At 35.5% G+C, this 18348-nt stretch overlaps 7 protein-coding genes across 7 annotated transcripts in view; 3 read left to right on the top strand and 4 right to left on the bottom strand.

Moving 5' to 3' along the window:
* LOC104759147 (putative pentatricopeptide repeat-containing protein At1g10330) overlaps nucleotides 1-730 on the bottom strand; it is a 3388-nt gene extending 2658 nt beyond the window's left edge. Inside the window, exons 1-2 of the mRNA XM_010482109.2 lie at nucleotides 388-730; nucleotides 7-283 (exon numbers count right to left, since the gene is read on the bottom strand). Of these exons, the coding sequence (XP_010480411.2) occupies nucleotides 7-256 (250 nt within the window). The 5' untranslated portion in view covers nucleotides 257-283; nucleotides 388-730. The remainder of the gene's footprint in view (nucleotides 1-6; nucleotides 284-387) is intronic.
* LOC104755242 (zinc finger CCCH domain-containing protein 5-like) lies at nucleotides 739-4643 on the top strand. Its single transcript, XM_010477591.2, has 9 exons — nucleotides 739-1143; nucleotides 1250-1408; nucleotides 1498-1629; nucleotides 1727-1885; nucleotides 2619-2711; nucleotides 2822-2938; nucleotides 3025-3099; nucleotides 3181-3392; nucleotides 3517-4643. Exons 1-9 carry the CDS (start codon nucleotides 739-741, stop codon nucleotides 4460-4462), a joined length of 2298 nt encoding a protein of 765 aa, XP_010475893.1. The 3' UTR covers nucleotides 4463-4643.
* LOC109130001 lies at nucleotides 4988-5399 on the bottom strand. The gene has a single exon (XM_019239109.1). The coding sequence runs from the start codon at nucleotides 5351-5353 to the stop codon at nucleotides 4997-4999; it is 357 nt and encodes a 118-aa protein (XP_019094654.1). The 5' UTR covers nucleotides 5354-5399; the 3' UTR covers nucleotides 4988-4996.
* LOC109130002 lies at nucleotides 7275-7747 on the bottom strand. Its single transcript, XM_019239110.1, has one exon. The coding sequence runs from the start codon at nucleotides 7699-7701 to the stop codon at nucleotides 7345-7347; it is 357 nt and encodes a 118-aa protein (XP_019094655.1). The 5' UTR covers nucleotides 7702-7747; the 3' UTR covers nucleotides 7275-7344.
* Nucleotides 9746-10351, bottom strand: LOC104759146. Its single transcript, XM_010482108.1, has 2 exons — nucleotides 10315-10351; nucleotides 9746-10110 (listed from the first exon to the last, which is right to left on the bottom strand). The coding sequence occupies exons 1-2, from the start codon at nucleotides 10349-10351 to the stop codon at nucleotides 9746-9748; spliced, it is 402 nt and encodes a 133-aa protein (XP_010480410.1).
* On the top strand, nucleotides 10460-13036 carry LOC104755241 (NADPH-dependent pterin aldehyde reductase). The gene is made up of 5 exons (XM_010477590.2): nucleotides 10460-10750; nucleotides 10973-11042; nucleotides 11448-11641; nucleotides 12172-12344; nucleotides 12698-13036. The coding sequence occupies exons 1-5, from the start codon at nucleotides 10529-10531 to the stop codon at nucleotides 12765-12767; spliced, it is 729 nt and encodes a 242-aa protein (XP_010475892.1). The 5' UTR covers nucleotides 10460-10528; the 3' UTR covers nucleotides 12768-13036.
* On the top strand, nucleotides 17821-18348 carry LOC104759145 (E3 ubiquitin-protein ligase RNF13-like). Its single transcript, XM_010482107.1, has one exon. It carries the CDS (start codon nucleotides 17821-17823, stop codon nucleotides 18346-18348), a length of 528 nt encoding a protein of 175 aa, XP_010480409.1.

Raw genomic sequence — 18348 nt, 5'->3', positions numbered from 1 at the left:
TGATTGGTCGGACTTGGCTTGCAAGCATGTGGGTGAAGAGAGCAAGAGAGGTCTTGGATTGTCCTGTAGTAAGATAAGATCGAATGAGAGTGTTGTAGACGCATTTCGTTTTCCATCTCGAAGCGACCAATGCGTTGCTGGTAAAGAGGACAGTGTGAATCTGCTTAATCTGGTTTGAAGAGTTGAAGAAACGTTGGAGAAGATGAAGGGCGTCTTCAAGAGACAAACTGAAACCCGAGAAGGATGAACAACGCATGCAATTTTGGATAAAAGCTTAAGCAATCTACAAAGCTCACAACAAAAAGCTGACTTTAGTATGCAAAGTCCAAAAAGTATACGAAACCCAAAAAAACAAAAAAGACGAGTAATTTAAGCAGTGTTACTCACAAAGGTATAAGTTTGATTACGGTGCTCGTATCTCGCATCCGGTGAAACCGTCGCTGTATATAAAATGGAGAAAGATTCGAACTTTTTTGAGAAATTTACAAATCAAAAGTGTGAAGACAGTGGAGATATTTACAATCTGCTTGATCCCCAAAACCTGCAATTGAAATCTCAGATGATTCATAGCTAAACCAACTAGGGTTCTCCGGTTTGGTATGGTTTGATCCAATTTTATTTCGATTTCTTTACTATACGGTTTCGGTTCAAGCTAACCGAATTAATACCCTTCAAATTAAAATTGTGTGTTTCCACTACCGGGAAGCGAGAGGGTGCGGTTAACGCTATCGGAAAAGAATGGAGCAGAAGAAGGAAAAGGAAGAAGGGGAGCGACACGAGGAAGTGGCGGGGGAGATGGAAGGTTTTGAAGAGAAGAAAGAGAAAGCGGCGGAGATGAGTCGTAAGGAGAAGCGAAAAGCGATGAAGAAATTGAAGAGGAAGCAGGTGAGGAAAGAGATAGCGGAGAAGGAGAGAGAGGAGACGGAGGCTAAGTTAAACGATCCGGCGGAACAGGAGAGGCTGAAGGCGATTGAGGAAGAGGAGGCGCGGATGAGAGAGAAGGAGTTGAAGGAGTTCGAGGAGAGTGAGAGAGCTTGGAGAGAGGCTATGGAGATTAAGAGGAAGAAAGAAGAGGAAGAAGAAGCGAAGCGAGAAGAGGAAGAGAGGCGTTGGAAGGATCTAGACGAGTTGAGAAAGCTTGAGGTACTGTTAGGGTTCTCTTATCTTATTGATGCTCCCACTTTGGTTGCTGTCGAATTCATTGTAGGAGATCTTAAGTTTGAATTACATGTCCTTATTCTTTTGGCAGGCTAGTGGGAACGATGAGTGTGGTGAGGATGAGGATGGTGAATATGAATATATCGAAGAAGGGCCTCCAGAAATTATATTCCAGGGAAATGAGATCATTCTCAGAAAGAACAAAGTGAGGGTTCCAAAGAAGCCCGTAGTTCAGGTGGATGGAAACCAGGTAAACCATTATCTAGGTGAACATGCCTGCAGTCTTCAGTGTTTAGATTTTTTTTTGTCTAGAGTTCCAATGTGGAGTTTGTTTTTCAGATTTCTGACAGGCCTACATCAAATCCTCTACCTCCGGGAACTGAAGCTTGTGCCAACTATCAGAATGTTAGTTCTGCGCAACAGATTTTGGAGAATGTTGCGCAACAAGTACCCAACTTTGGAACTGAGCAGGTGCTTGTCGTATTCGTTGATTGAGATGGTATTAGTTTTAGGTACCATTCTTATGTTCTTTTAGTAACTTCGCTTTGTTGTTTCTCTCAATCCCCAGGATAAAGCTCATTGTCCTTTCCATTTGAAAACTGGAGCTTGTCGGTTTGGGCCGCGTTGTAGCAGAGTTCATTTCTACCCTAGTAAATCTTGCACATTACTTATGAAGAACATGTATAATGGTCCTGGTATTGCTTGGGAACAGGATGAGGGGCTTGAGGTCTGTAACCGATGTCTTCTCGTGATGCTAGTATCCTGATGATATTAGTTCTTCTCTATTACTTTTCAGCTTCATTATCTGATTTTAAATTACCACAGTTCCTCTGCCTCTTTTCTGTTTTGTTTTGCTGTGTGCTCTTGAATTTACAGAATTATGCTGCTTGTTTTTATTTTTAGTCCTTGTTACCGCTTCTTTAACTTACATCAGACATTGATGGTTCCCCTTCAGTGGAGGTGCATGATTATAACCTGGGCGGGGTTGGAGTTGCGGTTCACTTGTTTGTATCCTACCTGATTGATAGATTAGCTATTAGGTGATAGTTATCTCGATCACAGAAAATGTGGCTTCTATTTGTGCCCTCTCTTGCCGTGATAGCAGTACCAGAGACTGTAGCTTGTTTGTCAGTAATTCATATCCTGTTCTTTGAGTGTTTTTTAATTTGCTTGTGGGAGTGAATGATATGTAACAAATGATTCATACGATTCTCATTACCTCGGAGTTGCTTGATTTTGCTGAATTAAGAACAGAATAGTGTCCTTCATACGTGCTGGCTGCTCTGAGCTATTAGTGTCTGAACAGACCAATGCAGTTATAATATAGTAAGGCTGTAGCTATCCTGGTATGCTTGATATTAAAACGAGTGGAGATCACATGCATTATATTTCACCTGGTTTCCTTGCTTTTAGTCACTTACTATAGTTTACTCTTTTTTTTTTCCCCGGCTTCCTTGCAGTATACAGATGAGGAGGCCGAACGTTGTTATGAAGAATTTTATGAAGATGTTCATACAGAATTTCAAAAGTATGGAGAACTTATTAATTTCAAGGTTTGTTGATTTTATTCTGCCCCCTCTCTTCCCTTTGTAGATATGTGTTGTCTTCCGACCTTTTTTTCTACCCTTTCTTTTCTCAAAAACAAAATTTTTATCCATTTCAGGTGTGTAGAAATGGCTCATTCCACTTGAAGGGCAATGTATACGTACACTACAGATCATTAGAATCAGCTAGTCTTGCTTACCAGTCCATTAATGGTCGATACTTTGCTGGTAAACAGGTACATTGTTAGTCTGGACTCTGGAGGCTTGATTTGTGATACTTTGCTGGTAAACAGGTACATTGATAATTGCACATCCTTGTCAGGTGAAATGCGAGTTTGTCAACATCTCAAAATGGAAAGTTGCCATATGTGGGGAGTACATGAAGTCCAGGCTTAAAGTATGACTCTTCATCTGGTTCTTAATCTGAGATTCAAACTTCTTGCTTATCGCTAGTTCATGATTATCATCCATTTTACAGACTTGTTCTCGTGGATCTGCTTGCAATTTTATCCATTGTTTCCGCAATCCTGGTGGAGACTACGAATGGGCGGACCATGACAAACCACCTCCAAGATTCTGGATTCACAAAATGATTGCTTTATTTGGTTATTCAGATGAAAAGCACCTGGAGCATGAATTGTTAGGGTCATTAAATGATTCGAGATCAGATCTACAAACAGATTCACACAGGTAGGTAGCTTTATAGTTGGAGTTCTAGCTTTTGAGGATCCTCATCGTTAACTAAATTATCAGCGTATATCCTGCTTAATTTGGTTATGTAGCATCATGCTCATGTGTTTTGTTTCCATGTCAGGCAACCTTCAAGAAGATCTATATCAAGGGACCATGATCGTGCGAATGTTGGATCTAAGTCTTCCTATCGGAGCCGTAAAAATCATGGTGAAACTCGGGACAGTACTCATGGAGACAAACATAGTAGGGATGCCGTGAACTGCCATGATGGAGATGACAGCCCTAGCAGAGACGGTAGTTTAGAGAGGGAGATATATAAAGAACGACGGTACGCTAAGGACAAATTTCATCGTGATAGCAGATGGTCTGAACACTCTCCTGGACATAGGGTGATAAGGAAAAGAACTCATGGGAGGTATTCTGATGATGATTTTCCTGATGGAGATGACAATGCTAGGAGAGAAACGAGTCACAAACGAAAATCCATAAGAAGGACAGATTCAGAAGCTGAAGAACAGATGGACGATGAAAAGGACAGGAAACCGCGCAGGAGTTCAAGAAAATACAGTAGGGAAGGGTCATTAGCTGATCAAGAGGAGAGTCATGAACATGATAGGGTTCATACAGTTTGTGATAAGTCACAGAGAGAAAGGTCTAAACATCGGCATGAAAGAAGCAGCTCAAGATATTCGCACGAGGAAGATTCAACTGAGAGTAGACATCATCAGAGTAAAGGATCAGACCTTCGAGTTAACGGAGAAAATGACAGGAAGAGAAGTGTAGAAACTAGTCCTCCCGCAGAATGTTGGTCAGATAAAGAAGATAGGGGCAAAAGCAAAGAGAGGCACAGATACAAGTCTCAAGATCCTAACTCTGATCGAAGCAGGAAAGGGAAACGACGAAGTGGTTTATCAAGTGAGGAGGGTTCAGATAGAGAAACACACAATGAGAGACCTCATCGCCATAGAAAAAGAAGACGGTCACAAAACTCAGACGACAAGAGTCGTAAATTTGCTGAGGAATCAGAGGAAGTCGAAGAAGAGTTTGAGCGTTGGAGACCAGTGTGATGACCTCAGTACGAAACCAAATACGAGATGTTCTTATGACTTTGTTGGCCTCGTCATATCTTAGTTTCTCATCTGTAAATATTTTAGTTTTATAAGTTGAAAAGTTGAAAGAGTCGGGGTGAAAATCGAATTTTGTTATGTTGAACAGTGAAAAGTATAAGTAGTTCTTGCATTTTTAAGAGAGACGGTCATATCAGCGGATGTGCCGATGAATCGGATCAGCTCCGACGACTCGACGAGAGAGTGTTGTTTCCTTTCAAAATCTAAATAACCATAAGAACGGACGAGATGTTTGATGAGGCGTGACTATGTTAAACAGAATTATAGATTATAATCAGATAATGACTAATAATTTAGTATTGAAAAGAAAACTTGATTAATATATTGCTATCATTATATTATTGTAAATTTGTAATTCTTGAATGTAAAACTAACTTTGACTTTAAGAAACCAACTAAACATCGACAATTAAGGGAGAATAGAGAGAAACCAGCTAAACATCAAACGACTAACATAGCTCTTATAGTTAAAATTTTACTTCGTGGCAGGAGGAATTGCGCCTGCGATTTTTGAACATTGCTCTTTCAACATTGGAGGAAAAAATGGATTGATTGGGAGTTTTGGCAAGCAGTTGGCTTTACCTTCCAAAAATGCTTTGCAGCAAGCTGGACCAATGTTGCCAAATCGTCCACTAAGTATGGCTTGAGAAATTTCTGTGATACATCCCGGAATATTCATCAAGGATGACCAACATTTTGCAATATCGGGGAACTCTGGCATGCCGGGACTGAGTTGGAATGGAAATGGAAAGGGAAGTTGTGGTAGCTGAGCATTTGTAGAGACAACAACTGATATGATCACTAGAAGAAGAACAACATTCTTGATAGACATTATGAGAAATCTTAGAATTGATGAAAATATTAACTCTGTGTGAAGTTTGTTCTTGACTGATGAACAATAACAAGATCATTGCCCGTTTATTTATACGAAAACAGTGCTATGGTATTAATTGTGATGATCAAAACGTCTTGGAGTCTTAAATTAGTCGTTTTCAAATTAAAACAGAATCAAAACGTCCGATGATGAAACGGACGACATTAATTAAATAGTATTAAGAAGACGTATCCGATAACTAAGCCAGTACATCTTAATGAAACCGGTTTATAATACACACATGCACACATACACATTAACGTGTATATACGACTTCATGTTCATGATGAAGTGGGCATGGTACTAATGCTATACCATGCTTTGACTTCTCCTTTCCTCTTTTGCCACTTTTTGTATAGAAATAATTAATTTGCTACACCTTTTGTTTGTCTTGTTATTACATTGGATCAGAACATCTTAACACACCGACTGTATTTTTGGAATTATTTGATAAGAGTATTCTAAATATAATGTAATTTGAAAACTAGTATATTAATACGTACTTTAAATTTTTTGGCATATGTAACTCATACTTTTCTTATGAGAATTCTATATTTGACAGTCTTTTTTTATGGACTCGTTAGTTTTTTACAAATAACGTTTAACATAATAATAGTTGAAATATAACAGTTAACCTTTTTTGTTGACAAAATTTTTAAAAATTGTTCAAAGTAATTAATTATTATTATCGTGTGATAAACTGAATAAAAGAAGAGACGAAAAAGGACAAGAGAGTTTGTGATGTAAACATAAACAAGTTGTGACATGCAATTCATTAATACAGCAACACTCAGGCTGGCAATTTACAGATGGTTCAAATCAAACCTTAACCAACCAATCAAATCTGCATTTTCAGCATTCATTTATAATTGATAGTTATGTCTTATTATATTTGTTTTCTTCTTGATTTTATTCTTATTATCATATATATTGTTCTTATAAGTATAATTATAAAAATTCGGCGCGCAACATCACGTATCCTCTCATCTTGATCATGTCACCCTAACAAACTCCACAACACACAATCATACGTTTATAAATATTTTTATATAAAGATTACGAGATCTATATTATTATTTCTAGTTAATTACTCCTATATATTACTTCCTCAGATTCAGTTACAAGGTTGATAATTCAAAATAGATATGTTTGCGGTAAAATATTTTCTAGGTCTGTCATTAGGTAACAAATATGAGTAATATGACGCGGCGCATATCTTACATTAAGTTTAATGGCTCCAAACTTCCTAATTGTCACACTCACACAACAACTCACAACTCAGTGTAAGGTAGGATTTGTTTTATGAATCTAAGCAAAAACTTAGTTGTTTTTAATGGGGAAGCGATCAATTTTTCTTTTTAACTTTTTCGTATTGTTAGAATGTTTGTGCTTGATTATGCAAGTTGCAAAACCTAGTCCTGATAAAGGACGATCTACTATACTTCGTGTTAAGATGGAATCGTTATAAACGGACAAGGTTGTTTAGCCTTTGCCCTGACCAAAACGATTATCTGGGCTTATTATGGGGGCCTATAAGATGGGCCNGACCTAGTCCTGATAAAGGACGATCTACTATACTTCGTGTTAAGATGGAATCGTTATAAACGGACAAGGTTGTTTTAGCCTTTGCCTTGACCAAAACGATTATCTGGGCTTATTATGGGGGCCTATAAGATGGGCCAAGTGTGTATGTCATGATGGGAGAGAAGGATCGGATCAGCTCTGACTAGTGACCATGTTAAACAGAATTATATAGATCATAACGAGATAATGACTGATAATTTATTGAAAAGAAAACTTATTCATATATTGCTAACATTATTGTAAATTTGTAATCTTTGAATGTAAAACTAACTTTAGCTTAAGCAAACAACTAAACGTCGACAAGGAATAATAGAGAGAAAACAGCTAAACATCAAACGATTAACATAGCTCTTATAGTTTAAATTTTACTTCGTGGCAGGAGGAATTGCGCCTGCAATTCTTGAACATTGCTCTTTCAACATTGGAGGAAAAAATGGCTTGATTGGGAGTTTCGGCAAGCAATTGGCTTCACCTTCCAAAAATGCTTTGCAGCAAGCTGGACCAATATTGCCAAATCGTCCACTAAGTATGGCTTGAGAAATTTCTGTGATACATCCTGGAATATTCATCAAGGATGACCAACATTTTGCAATATCGGGTAATCCTGGCATACCAGGGCTAGGTTGGAATGGAAAAGGAAAGGGAAATTGTGGTAGCTGAGCATTTGTAGAGACAACAACAGAGATGATCACTAGAAGAAGAAGAACATTCTTGGTAGACATAATTGAGAAATCTTAGAATTGATGAAAATATTAACTCTATGTGAAGTTTGTTCTTGACTGATGAAAAATAACAAGATCATTGCCCGTTTATTTATACGAAACAGTGCTTATATGGTATTAATTGTGATGATCAAAACGTCTTGGAGTCTTAAATTAGTCGTTTTCAAATTAAAACAGAATGATGAAACGGACGACATCAATTAAATAGTACTATTAAGAAGACGTATCCGATAACTAAGCCAGTACATCTTAATGAAACCGGTTTCTAATCCTTTCGATTTAATTTTAAATTGATTTGAATCGGTTTGATTCTAATAACAAATGGCATGAAATAAAATGATATTTCGTGATGGACAGCCGGGACAAAGTGGCACGAAATTATAATGTTACCGTGATAATTCCTAGTGCTCAACCAAATAAATAACAACTAACAAGTACGTACATACATGTTGCTTCTTATTCGTTTTCCTCTAGAGGAATTTGGGAATGAAAAAGAAAAAAAAAACCAAAGCAAGTCCACAAAATATAATCAACGGTTGACTTTGCCTTTGAATGATTAGTTCTTGCATTGTTATAAGAGATGGTCCACTAATAACTCAACCGGCCATTGTTCCCGAATATTATAACAACTCCTCAGAATCGACAGTCCAAGCTGATAAACTAAGGTAAAGAGTACCACCTGGAAATATCCTACTTTATAGCATCTCAGAAATGGTATTTCCAAAATAATATATCTAAAAAAAAAAAAAACGTTGAAGGTGATGAAGTTTCAACAAGCCATAGATCGGGCATGGTAATTTCCGGATAATGCCAATAATGGTGATTAAATGGATACTTTACTGTAACATTAAGGACTACTTGTGACATGATGTGATTATAGAGAAAATAAATATATCCAGAGTACATAGTATAATCGACTGATAACATAAACGAAAGAAGTAATCATGTTAAGGATTCGATTAAAAGACACAAGAGTAAAACGAAGTTATCTTGTTACACCAATACACCATGTTTTTTCTTTTTTCTTTCCGTGAGTTGTTATTTGATATGAGTGATTAATTATTCATTTACTTGTGGAATGCTATGAATATAGTTACACAACCCACGATAAGTTAACAATGCAATTTGTGTACTACTACTAATCACAAATCCCAAAAATAATATTCATTGCCATAATTTTTGTAATCAAATGCATAGTTTTTGTAATCTCATCTTGATCATGTCAATAAACTCAGAACACACAATACTATAGATCTCGTAATACTATCTATAGTATTATTATTTCTAATTAATTACTCATATAGATATTACTTCCTCAGATTCCAATAACGAGGTTGATAATTCAAATTAGATATGGTTGCGGTAAAAAATATTCTTGGTCTGCCATTAGAGTAAATATATATGACGCGGCGCATATCTTACATTAAGTTTAATGGGTCTGAACTTCCTAATTGTCACACTCACACAACAACTCACACAACTAGGTGTGTAAGGCAGGATTTGTTTTAACTAAACAAAAACTTAGTTGTTTTTAATGTGGAAGGGGTCAATTTTTTTAAAACTTTTTCGTGTTGTTAGAATATTTTTGCTTGATTTATGATGCTAGATAGAATATTTTTGCTTGATTTATGATGCTAGATGCAAGTTGCAAGACCTAGTCCTGATAAAAGACGATCAACGATACTTTGTATTAAGATGGAAATCATTATAAATGGACAAGGTTGGTTAGCCTTTGCCCTGACAAAAACGATTATTTGGGGATCTATAAGGATGGGCCAAGTGTGTATGTCATGGGGGGAGAGAAGGATCGGATCAGCTCTGACTATGTTAAACAGAATTATAGATTATAATCAGATAATGACTAATAATTTAGTATTGAAAAGAAAACTTGATTAATATATTGCTATCATTATATTATTGTAAATTTGTAATTCTTGAATGTAAAACTAACTTTAGCTTAAGAAAACAACTAAACATCGACAAGGAAGAAAAGAGAGAAAACAGCTAAACATCAAACGATTAATCGCTCTTTTAGTTAAAAATTTTACTTCGTGGCAGGAGGAATTGCGCCTGCAATTTTTGAACATTGCTCTTTCAACATTGGAGGAAATGGATTGAATGGGAGTTTTGGCAAGCAGTTGGCTTCACCTTCCAAAAATGCTTTGCAGCAAGCTGGACCAATGTTGCCGAAGCGTCCACTAAGTATGGCTTGAGAAATTTCTGTGATACATCCCGGAATATTCATCAAGGATGACCAACATTTTGCAATATCGGGGAATCCTGGCATGCTGGGGCTGGGTTGGAATGGAAAAGGAAAGGGAAGTTGTGGTAGCTGAGCATTGGTAGAGACAACAACAGAGATGATCACTAGAAGAAGAAGAACATTCTTGATAGAGATAATTGAGAAATCTTAGAATTGATGAACATATTAACTCTATGTGACGTTTGTTCTTGATTGATGAACGATAACAAGATCATTGCCCGTTTATTTATACGAAAACAGTGCTTATATGGTATTAATTGTGATGATCAAAACGTCTTTGATCAGTCTTAAATTAGTCGTATTCAAATTAAAACAGAATGATGAAACGGACGACATCAATTAAATAGTACTATTAAGAAGACGTATCCGATAACTAAACCGGTACATCTTAATGAAACCGGTTTATAATCCTTCGATTTAATTTTAAATTGATTCCAATCGGTTTGATTCTAATTACAAATGGCATGAAATTATCATGAGATGATGATATTTCGTGAGATGATGGCAAAGAGTGTATTGTATGTTCTTCGCGGCACCGAATAAAAGAGAAGCTAATCGGCCACGATGACGATTGCGACGCCTTTCAGTGGGGCTGTGAACTCTGTTACGGCGGCGAGGACCGTTCTGATAACGGGGGTGAGCAAAGGTTTGGGAAGAGCCCTAGCTCTGGAGCTGGCGAAGAGAGGTCACACTGTCATAGGATGCGCTCGTACTCAAGAGAAGCTCACTGCTCTTCAATCGGAGCTCTCCTCCCCGGCTAATCATCTCCTCCTCACCGCCGATGTGGTAATTAACCGCCGACTCTTCCGTGTTTCTCTTGTCTTGTGATATTCGATCGGCGTTTCTAGTCGTAAAGCTAACTGCTCTTCAATTCGATTGCTGTTATTGGCTTATTGCAAATTAGATGAATCCGTTGCTTTCGTGTTGAAATTAAATTATTATTGGGGGCTTTTGCGATTTTTTTTAAGGTTTTGAGCTTAGCAAGATTTATATGGTCTATGTTTGCAGAAATTAAACACCAGTGTTGAAGAACTGGCACACACTATTATGGAGAAGAAGGGTGTCCCAGATATCATTGGTATATATATATATTCACACCCTTCTTTGTAACTACTAGTTGTTTTGGAGAAATCACTAAATTGTTCCTAAAGTGTTTGGTAGCTGTTGTATCTTTCATTGGTAGATCAAACCCTGAGATAAACGCTGCCTGCTTTATATCTCTGGACCTTTTCCTTTCTTTACGTTCTATAGACAGAACAGTTATGGCATTGTTTCCCTTTAGTTCCTGAGTATTCTAAACTTGACGTTATACCATTTGTTGGCATCTAAGAATTCCCTTCATTTTTCTCAAGGGTAGCAACCCGTGAAGTGTTGGTTTGATGTTTAGATGATTATCATCTCCTGCGAGTTTTAGGCAGAAAGTTTTTGCATTATTTCTACTGCAACTTTTGTAGTCTTATATCTTGGGAAATGCATGTTGCAGTTAACAACGCTGGTACTATCAATAAGAACAGCAAGATTTGGGAAGTCTCTGCAGAAGATTTTGACAATGTCATGGATACAAACGTTAAAGGGGTAGCAAATGTGCTGCGTCATTTTATCCCTTTGATGCTCCCACGTAAGCAAGGGATAATTGTGAATCTGTCTTCTGGATGGGGAAGATCTGGTGCTGCCCTGGTGAGTCTTAATCAACTCTTGCTTGAATCACTAGCTGTTACTGTGTGTGTGTTTTTGTCCTTCTAGCCAGAAAGGTAACAAAGTCAACTGAAACAAAGATAATTACTGATATATGGAATTACGGTAATATATTACCGTGAGCTAGACTTTGTCCAGATATAGTATTGATGTTAGATACTTTTCCCTGATATTGGAGCATACACTACTAAATTATCATACACGGAAATAGGAAAAATGGTGAGTTAATAATTTAGATGGTGGTAGGGAGAGATTGTAGCTTCACCTGAAAGGTCTATGTAAATTACTTGGTTGGTCCCTTTGCCATAGTCTGCAAAACCTACAATCATTCTTTTAGCCCTCTCTCATGTCGTCCGGGCACTTTTCTGGTATCTTTTTTTTTGTATATGTAGATGATGCTATTCTTGGTAGGTTGCCATACTGTTTCGTTTTGAACTCTTATCATTTCTCCATGTCAAACCTGATTCCAGTGACAGTGAAGTTAACTTTTGAAACCAATACTGGATCTGCAGGTTGCACCATACTGTGCATCGAAATGGGCGATTGAGGGTTTAAGCCGAGCGGTGGCAAAAGAGGTAGCTGAGGGAATGGCAGTGGTTGCTTTAAATCCAGGCGTGATCAACACAGAATTACTCACTTCCTGCTTTGGGAACTCAGCTTCGTTGTATCAAGCTCCTGATGCTTGGTAAGTAACACCCAACCTCAGAAATTTTATGCTTTTAATGAAATGTATCCGCTTGGCCTTTTTGACGAAATACTCGCTTACTCTCTAGGGGTTGTTACTCTTCTTGCTAATTGTAGCTTTTGGTAGGTAGTTATGTGTCATGTGTATGATATGCGTTATTTGAAGAGAGTGACCTTGTGCGTAAATCAGAACTCTTTTATCTTTTCATTTGCACTTGTAGATATATTTTGTTTTAGGTATTGTAACAACTTTGAATCATATGCGTGCTCTGTTTGATCTCTTTGTGTTTGTTCGATAGATCGATTGCCTAAAGCCCTAACTAAACCTTTGCTGTGGGATTGGAAATGTAACAGGGCTGTAAAGGCTGCTACGATGATTCTGAACCTTACAGCAGGTGACAATGGCGGATCTCTCACAGTCTAACAACTATGCTACACATTTTATTTTCAACTTGACTGCTATGGATAAGGAGCTTCTTCAGCAGAAGCTTAGAAGACAACCCTTGCTTTGAGGCTTTAATTAATTTGTTTGTAACCAGAAATTTGTCAATCTAGTACCTTCTTAGGTTCATGTACTTTTTGAGTCTCAAAGTCAGGGATGATATTTTCATAAAAGTCAGTTTTATATGACTAAAATAGTGAGTACGATATGTAACTGTCACAAATATTACATGTCAAAGATGTCTTCAACAACTTCGGAGTCTAAATTTTAACAGAGGCGAAACAAACAACACAGTTCATTAATGTTGAAAACTAATCACAATACTTCATTTGGCTTCATTGCCATCTTTCAGTCTCCCAGTCCGATTGTCATATACAATCCCACAGGCCACAGCGTTCAATCTGAGGCAAAATGTATTAATATTAAGGGAATTTAGTTAAGAATACTACGTTTGGATATAAACTTTTCAAATCTACCACAACCTAAAACTCCTTTTCTATTCTACCATAACTCACATGACAATTACTCTCTTGATTTTCTAATTTGGAGAGATGTAGAGTGGAAGAAGAAAAAGTTGAGTTTTGTTCGGTCATGAAATCTTTTAATTTGGTCTGACAAAAGTCAAAAAGATTTGACAAGAAAAACAAAATAAAAAAAATCATTTTTTTAAAGATTAAAGAAAGAAACAAAAATAAGGTTATTATAGTCTTTTTAAGTTATACTAGATGAGTTCCCGCGCTACGCGCGGGTTTTTGTTATGGCTTGTGTTTTCAAAATTGTTCATATCTATATATACATTTTTGAAGACATTTATTAAATAAATCCTGAAGTTCACACTTATTTACAATTATGCCATTAGCATTAAATATCAAATATTAATTTGGTAATTAATTTAAATAGTATAAAGACTTCGATTTCCAAAAATATATATATAGATTGTAGTATATGTATGTATATATTAATATGATATATTGGTGAAAAACGGATCAACAACTATTGTAGTATGTATGTATATATTAATGTGATATATTGATGAAAATCCAAAAATATGAGGTTATATAGATATAATTATTATATATAAAGTACCAAAATCATGAAAATAGTAATGAGTCTTTTAGTTATTTTATTTGACCTCTCATGTATCAAATAAGATATAGATTTTAATAAAATATTTAGTTGTAAAAGTTATATTTTACTTGATAAAAATTTGAAGAAATAATTTGATAAAAAGTGATTTTTAGCCTCACATACTATTTTTACTTTCACGGGTTTCGTATGATGAGTTTTTGCGGATTAAAAATCTTTGAACATGTTGCACGACCCGCCTAGCATGGCGGGTTTGGAATATAGATTCAACACTAAAAGTATTATTTCATATATACTACAGATTTGTAATCATAGTTTGGAAAATTAAATTATAAATTATTAGTATATGAACTACAAAATATTACATATACTATAACACATTCTTAATATTCAAAAATAAAAAATAAATACATATAAAAATATACACTAACATACTATATATTAGGCATATACGTCTGTTTAATTCTAGAGAACAAAAGAAATCTAGAATTTTATATTCTATCTAATAACAAGTTTAATATAATTAGGTTATAAACTTTATAAAAGTGTAAGAAGAAGAAAAAAAATTCTAAACAAAATTCTTAATTAATTAGAAAAAGTTAATTAATTGAGAATTTGAAAACTAAATATATTAAAAATTATTATTTAAAATACAATAATTTATAATTAGCCCTGTGGTGTACCGCGAGTGAAATCCTAGTTTGTATACATATTTTGTTGCTATAAACGGGATTTTGTTTTAAAAATTGTTAATTTTTGAATTTGATGTTTGTAGATTTCCGTTTGTTTTTCCTACTTTGGTTTGGTCTGTTTTTTTATGTTTTTGTTTTTTTTTGTTGCTCTTATTTAGCAAATATATGAATGTTGTACATTTTGTTTCTTAGTCATATAAACTAAATTCATTAACTTCATAATATTAATATAACTTTTTCATATTTCTTTTTAGAACACCATTTTTGTTTTTCTCAAATTATTGAAAACTGTAAACAAAGTAAGTAAATTGATGCGAGTTTTTTTTCTCCTTCGAAGTTATCCTTTTCTTTTTGTGGATATTATTATGGTTGTTGTTGGGAATTAGTATTCTTTATAGCTATACTACTTTGTATTCATTCCCAGCTAGGTCACTTAAGCAATTTGGGAAGTTATGTGTGTGGGCTCCATTTCGCTACAATATATAAAAGTGTATATTTGTGTTATTGTTATCTTAGTTGGTTGAAAGTGTGTAAATTTTGGTGTTTACTTACCATATCTCCATTACTGTCGTTGGTGTTTTTTTATCAGTTTTGTTATGTCATTGTCTGATATAACGAACGTAGCAACGCTCTCCCCATCATGAACTGCAAGCTCGACCTTGTACCTTAATAATGAAGTAAATCGTTTTGTAAATATGATTTTATTTTTTTAACTTGTACCTGTTTTCGGGATTACTTGTTTATTTGTATATATGATTTAGGGTTTTTTTTAATGCAAGTTAATCATATTTTAAGAACATTAAAGGTATTAAGAGAACGATTATGATTTTCTCTGTACTATTTATGTCTTCCAGATTAGATCTTTGGACGCTTAGTATATCTGGCCTATAACATCTGCGGGAAATTAAATAGAGTTTCTTGATTTTAATTTTATAACTACTTTTATGTATTAAAAACAGATGGGTTGACTGCTATTAATTTGTGGGGAATTAAATGTTTGAGCATGATTTTGGGCTACAAAAGTCGGGCGTGAAATACCGGGTAACTGAAGGTTGCTGTTGGCGTATGATACATATTCTGCATAGGTGAACATTCTGAAAGTTTCCTTTTTGATAATGCACAGACTTTCATCTTTCTTACAAACTTCTGTATTGTCGGTGAATCGTATAGCGTTGTTATTGTCGGTATAACCCTATAATGCTCATAGACCGGGATGACTTCAAAATTTCTCATGGTGTAAACTTGGCCTTCTTTAAGGAGATCCATATATTGAGGGATGCGACGATGGCGAATATAAGCTTGTATTAGGGAATCCTAGATGTTGTTAGGTGGTCAGGTAATGGTAAAGAATGTTTTCTAGAATAAATATCATATGTTGTCATTTTAATAGTGATGTACCTTTGTATCAAGGAGAAGGAGATCTAGACTCATAAGCTCTCCGTTTCTTTTAAGCTTCCCACATACGCATAAGTCGGACAGTAGTATGTTGCATACAATTCCCAATTGTTAGCTTATCTATAGCAATAGATTCATGTTGACGCTCTGAAGATGTTGATTGTTTGACAGCCATATTGATAGAAAGTGATTCCGATTTAGCAATATCAAAGTAATAAAAGTGATTAGTTTGGTTTCAGTGGGATCTATTTTGCAAGTACCCACCGAATTATTTTCTAAATTAAAAAGTGGTGAAAGAAGGTAGAAGAGAATGTAGCGAATGATCTGTTTTCTATGTAATTATGAACGAGAAGCTTTGTGGGTGGAGAATGGGTGTGGATAGGCAAATTTATATTGGTGTTGGATATTTTCTGTGATGTGAAGTTGAAGAATCTCATTTTTAACTAATAAATATATATAATTATAAAACGTAATGGTTTGGTTTTTTTTAGTTACCATAAATTTAATTTATATAAGTAACATGCACCCAACTCTTGCTATACTTTTGCGACTAAAGTAGATGAAAAGTTTAGTGGTTACATTCTCTTCATATTATTATGTTCTTTATTACTGTCGTTATAGATGACAATTAGGAATCTAATTATGTAATTTCAAATACGTGGTGTAATAGTTATATTTAAATTGTTGAAATGGATGAGGTTTCTTTTCTAAAATTTATTTATTCTATATCCAAATTGTTAAGCCAAAGTCTGAGTACGTTTTTAATATGAATTTTAATTGTCTGGTTGCAGCGAATTAAATGTCATACTATATATTTGTAGACTATTGCATTATGTAAAAGAATAAATTTGAAGCAGTAAACCACTAATAACCACACAACGTTCACGTACCTCTTTTGAGTTTATTATAAATGTATATATATATATATATATATATATATATTACAAATTACATGATTTGATGTCTAATTATTATTAATTTTGTTTGTTGTTTGTATTTTTTATTATAAGTTTATAACCAAAACCCTCATACTATTATTTCAATATTTTTCAATACTTTTATTATTATACATACTTTCAATCTTAATTAATATTCTTCAAGAGTATTTTTTTGTTTTGGTTATAAATAAAACACTGATTGAATTTTTCTTACCAATGGTGCTCCAAAATAAATATGTATAAATAAGTTTATACGTGGCGCACTCTTAAGTGCTGACGTGTCATGCTGAGGGAGAGAGTTCACCACTTTTCATAGTATAGATAGATTTGTGGTAGTTCTAGAAAAGAGTTATGTAATGTGGTAGAATCAATGAGAAAAATTTCCAAATGTGGTAGAATTAATGTGGTAGAATTGTTAAAAAACTCGTAAAACTATTTCGAAGTCATAGATAGGGGAGGAGCAATCGAAGAAAAGATTGTTAATTAGTTCCACATACAAAATATTATTTCATGTCATGTAACGTAAGGTAAGTATGTTCTAATATCTAAGATTAGACATGAAAGACCAAAAAAGGAAATTACAACACACTCACGTGCCACCACCAAAGGCGCGTGCCTGCTGATAGAGGTCATAAAATCGTTGAGGCGCGCTTACATATTTTATCACCCACATTGCGTAACCCTATACGGCTATACGCCTTCACAATTGTTAGTTAAAGAGTTAAAAAAGGAAAATATTACAATCTTCACGACACGTCTATATATATCTCTACGTTTCCTTCTCTTCTGCAACTCTTTTGGTCTCAGTAACATTCTGAAGCTAATCATTTCTTTTTCTCAAATATGAATTTTCTACTAGAATGTCAGATACACCAGCAAAAGCTGCCGCCGTCGGAAGGGATGAAAAACACAGTCAATGTCGTAATGGAAACCATTACTGAAAAGATCCATAAAGATCCGGTCACCGGAATCCAAACCCTAGTCGGATCGAACCACCAGGCCCACCCCAACTTCAACTTTAGTATCGAAAGCACCTGTCATAGTCACATCCGTGATATCCTCCTCGATCAGCTATCGTATAATCGTTCGTCAAGCACAATCTTAGCCTCACACATCGCTTCTGCTGCAAACAACTTAGGTTTTGGCGTTAACGGCTTCGTTATAACCCTGTTCGTGACTGTAACGACGAAGCGTGTCTACGTTGTGCCGTCGGAGTCTGTGCTTCAGGTTCAGAGGCTGCTTTGTGAAGGAAGAATCGATGGAGATGAACTCAAGAGATTGAAGATGGAAGCAGAACCGTGTTCCATCTGTCTGGAGCATCTCTTGGGTTCCAAGACCGGTGTTGTTCCCACACGCCTGCCATGCTTGCATGTCTTCCACGACCGCTGTATCACGAAGTGGTTCTCCCGCAAAAATACTTGCCCCATGTGCCGGAGAGTTTTGTTTGAATGA

This window comes from Camelina sativa, chromosome 17 (genome assembly GCF_000633955.1).
Source record: "Camelina sativa cultivar DH55 chromosome 17, Cs, whole genome shotgun sequence".
NCBI lineage: Eukaryota > Viridiplantae > Streptophyta > Magnoliopsida > Brassicales > Brassicaceae > Camelina > Camelina sativa.
This window is presented reverse-complemented; position numbering and strand designations above follow the sequence as displayed.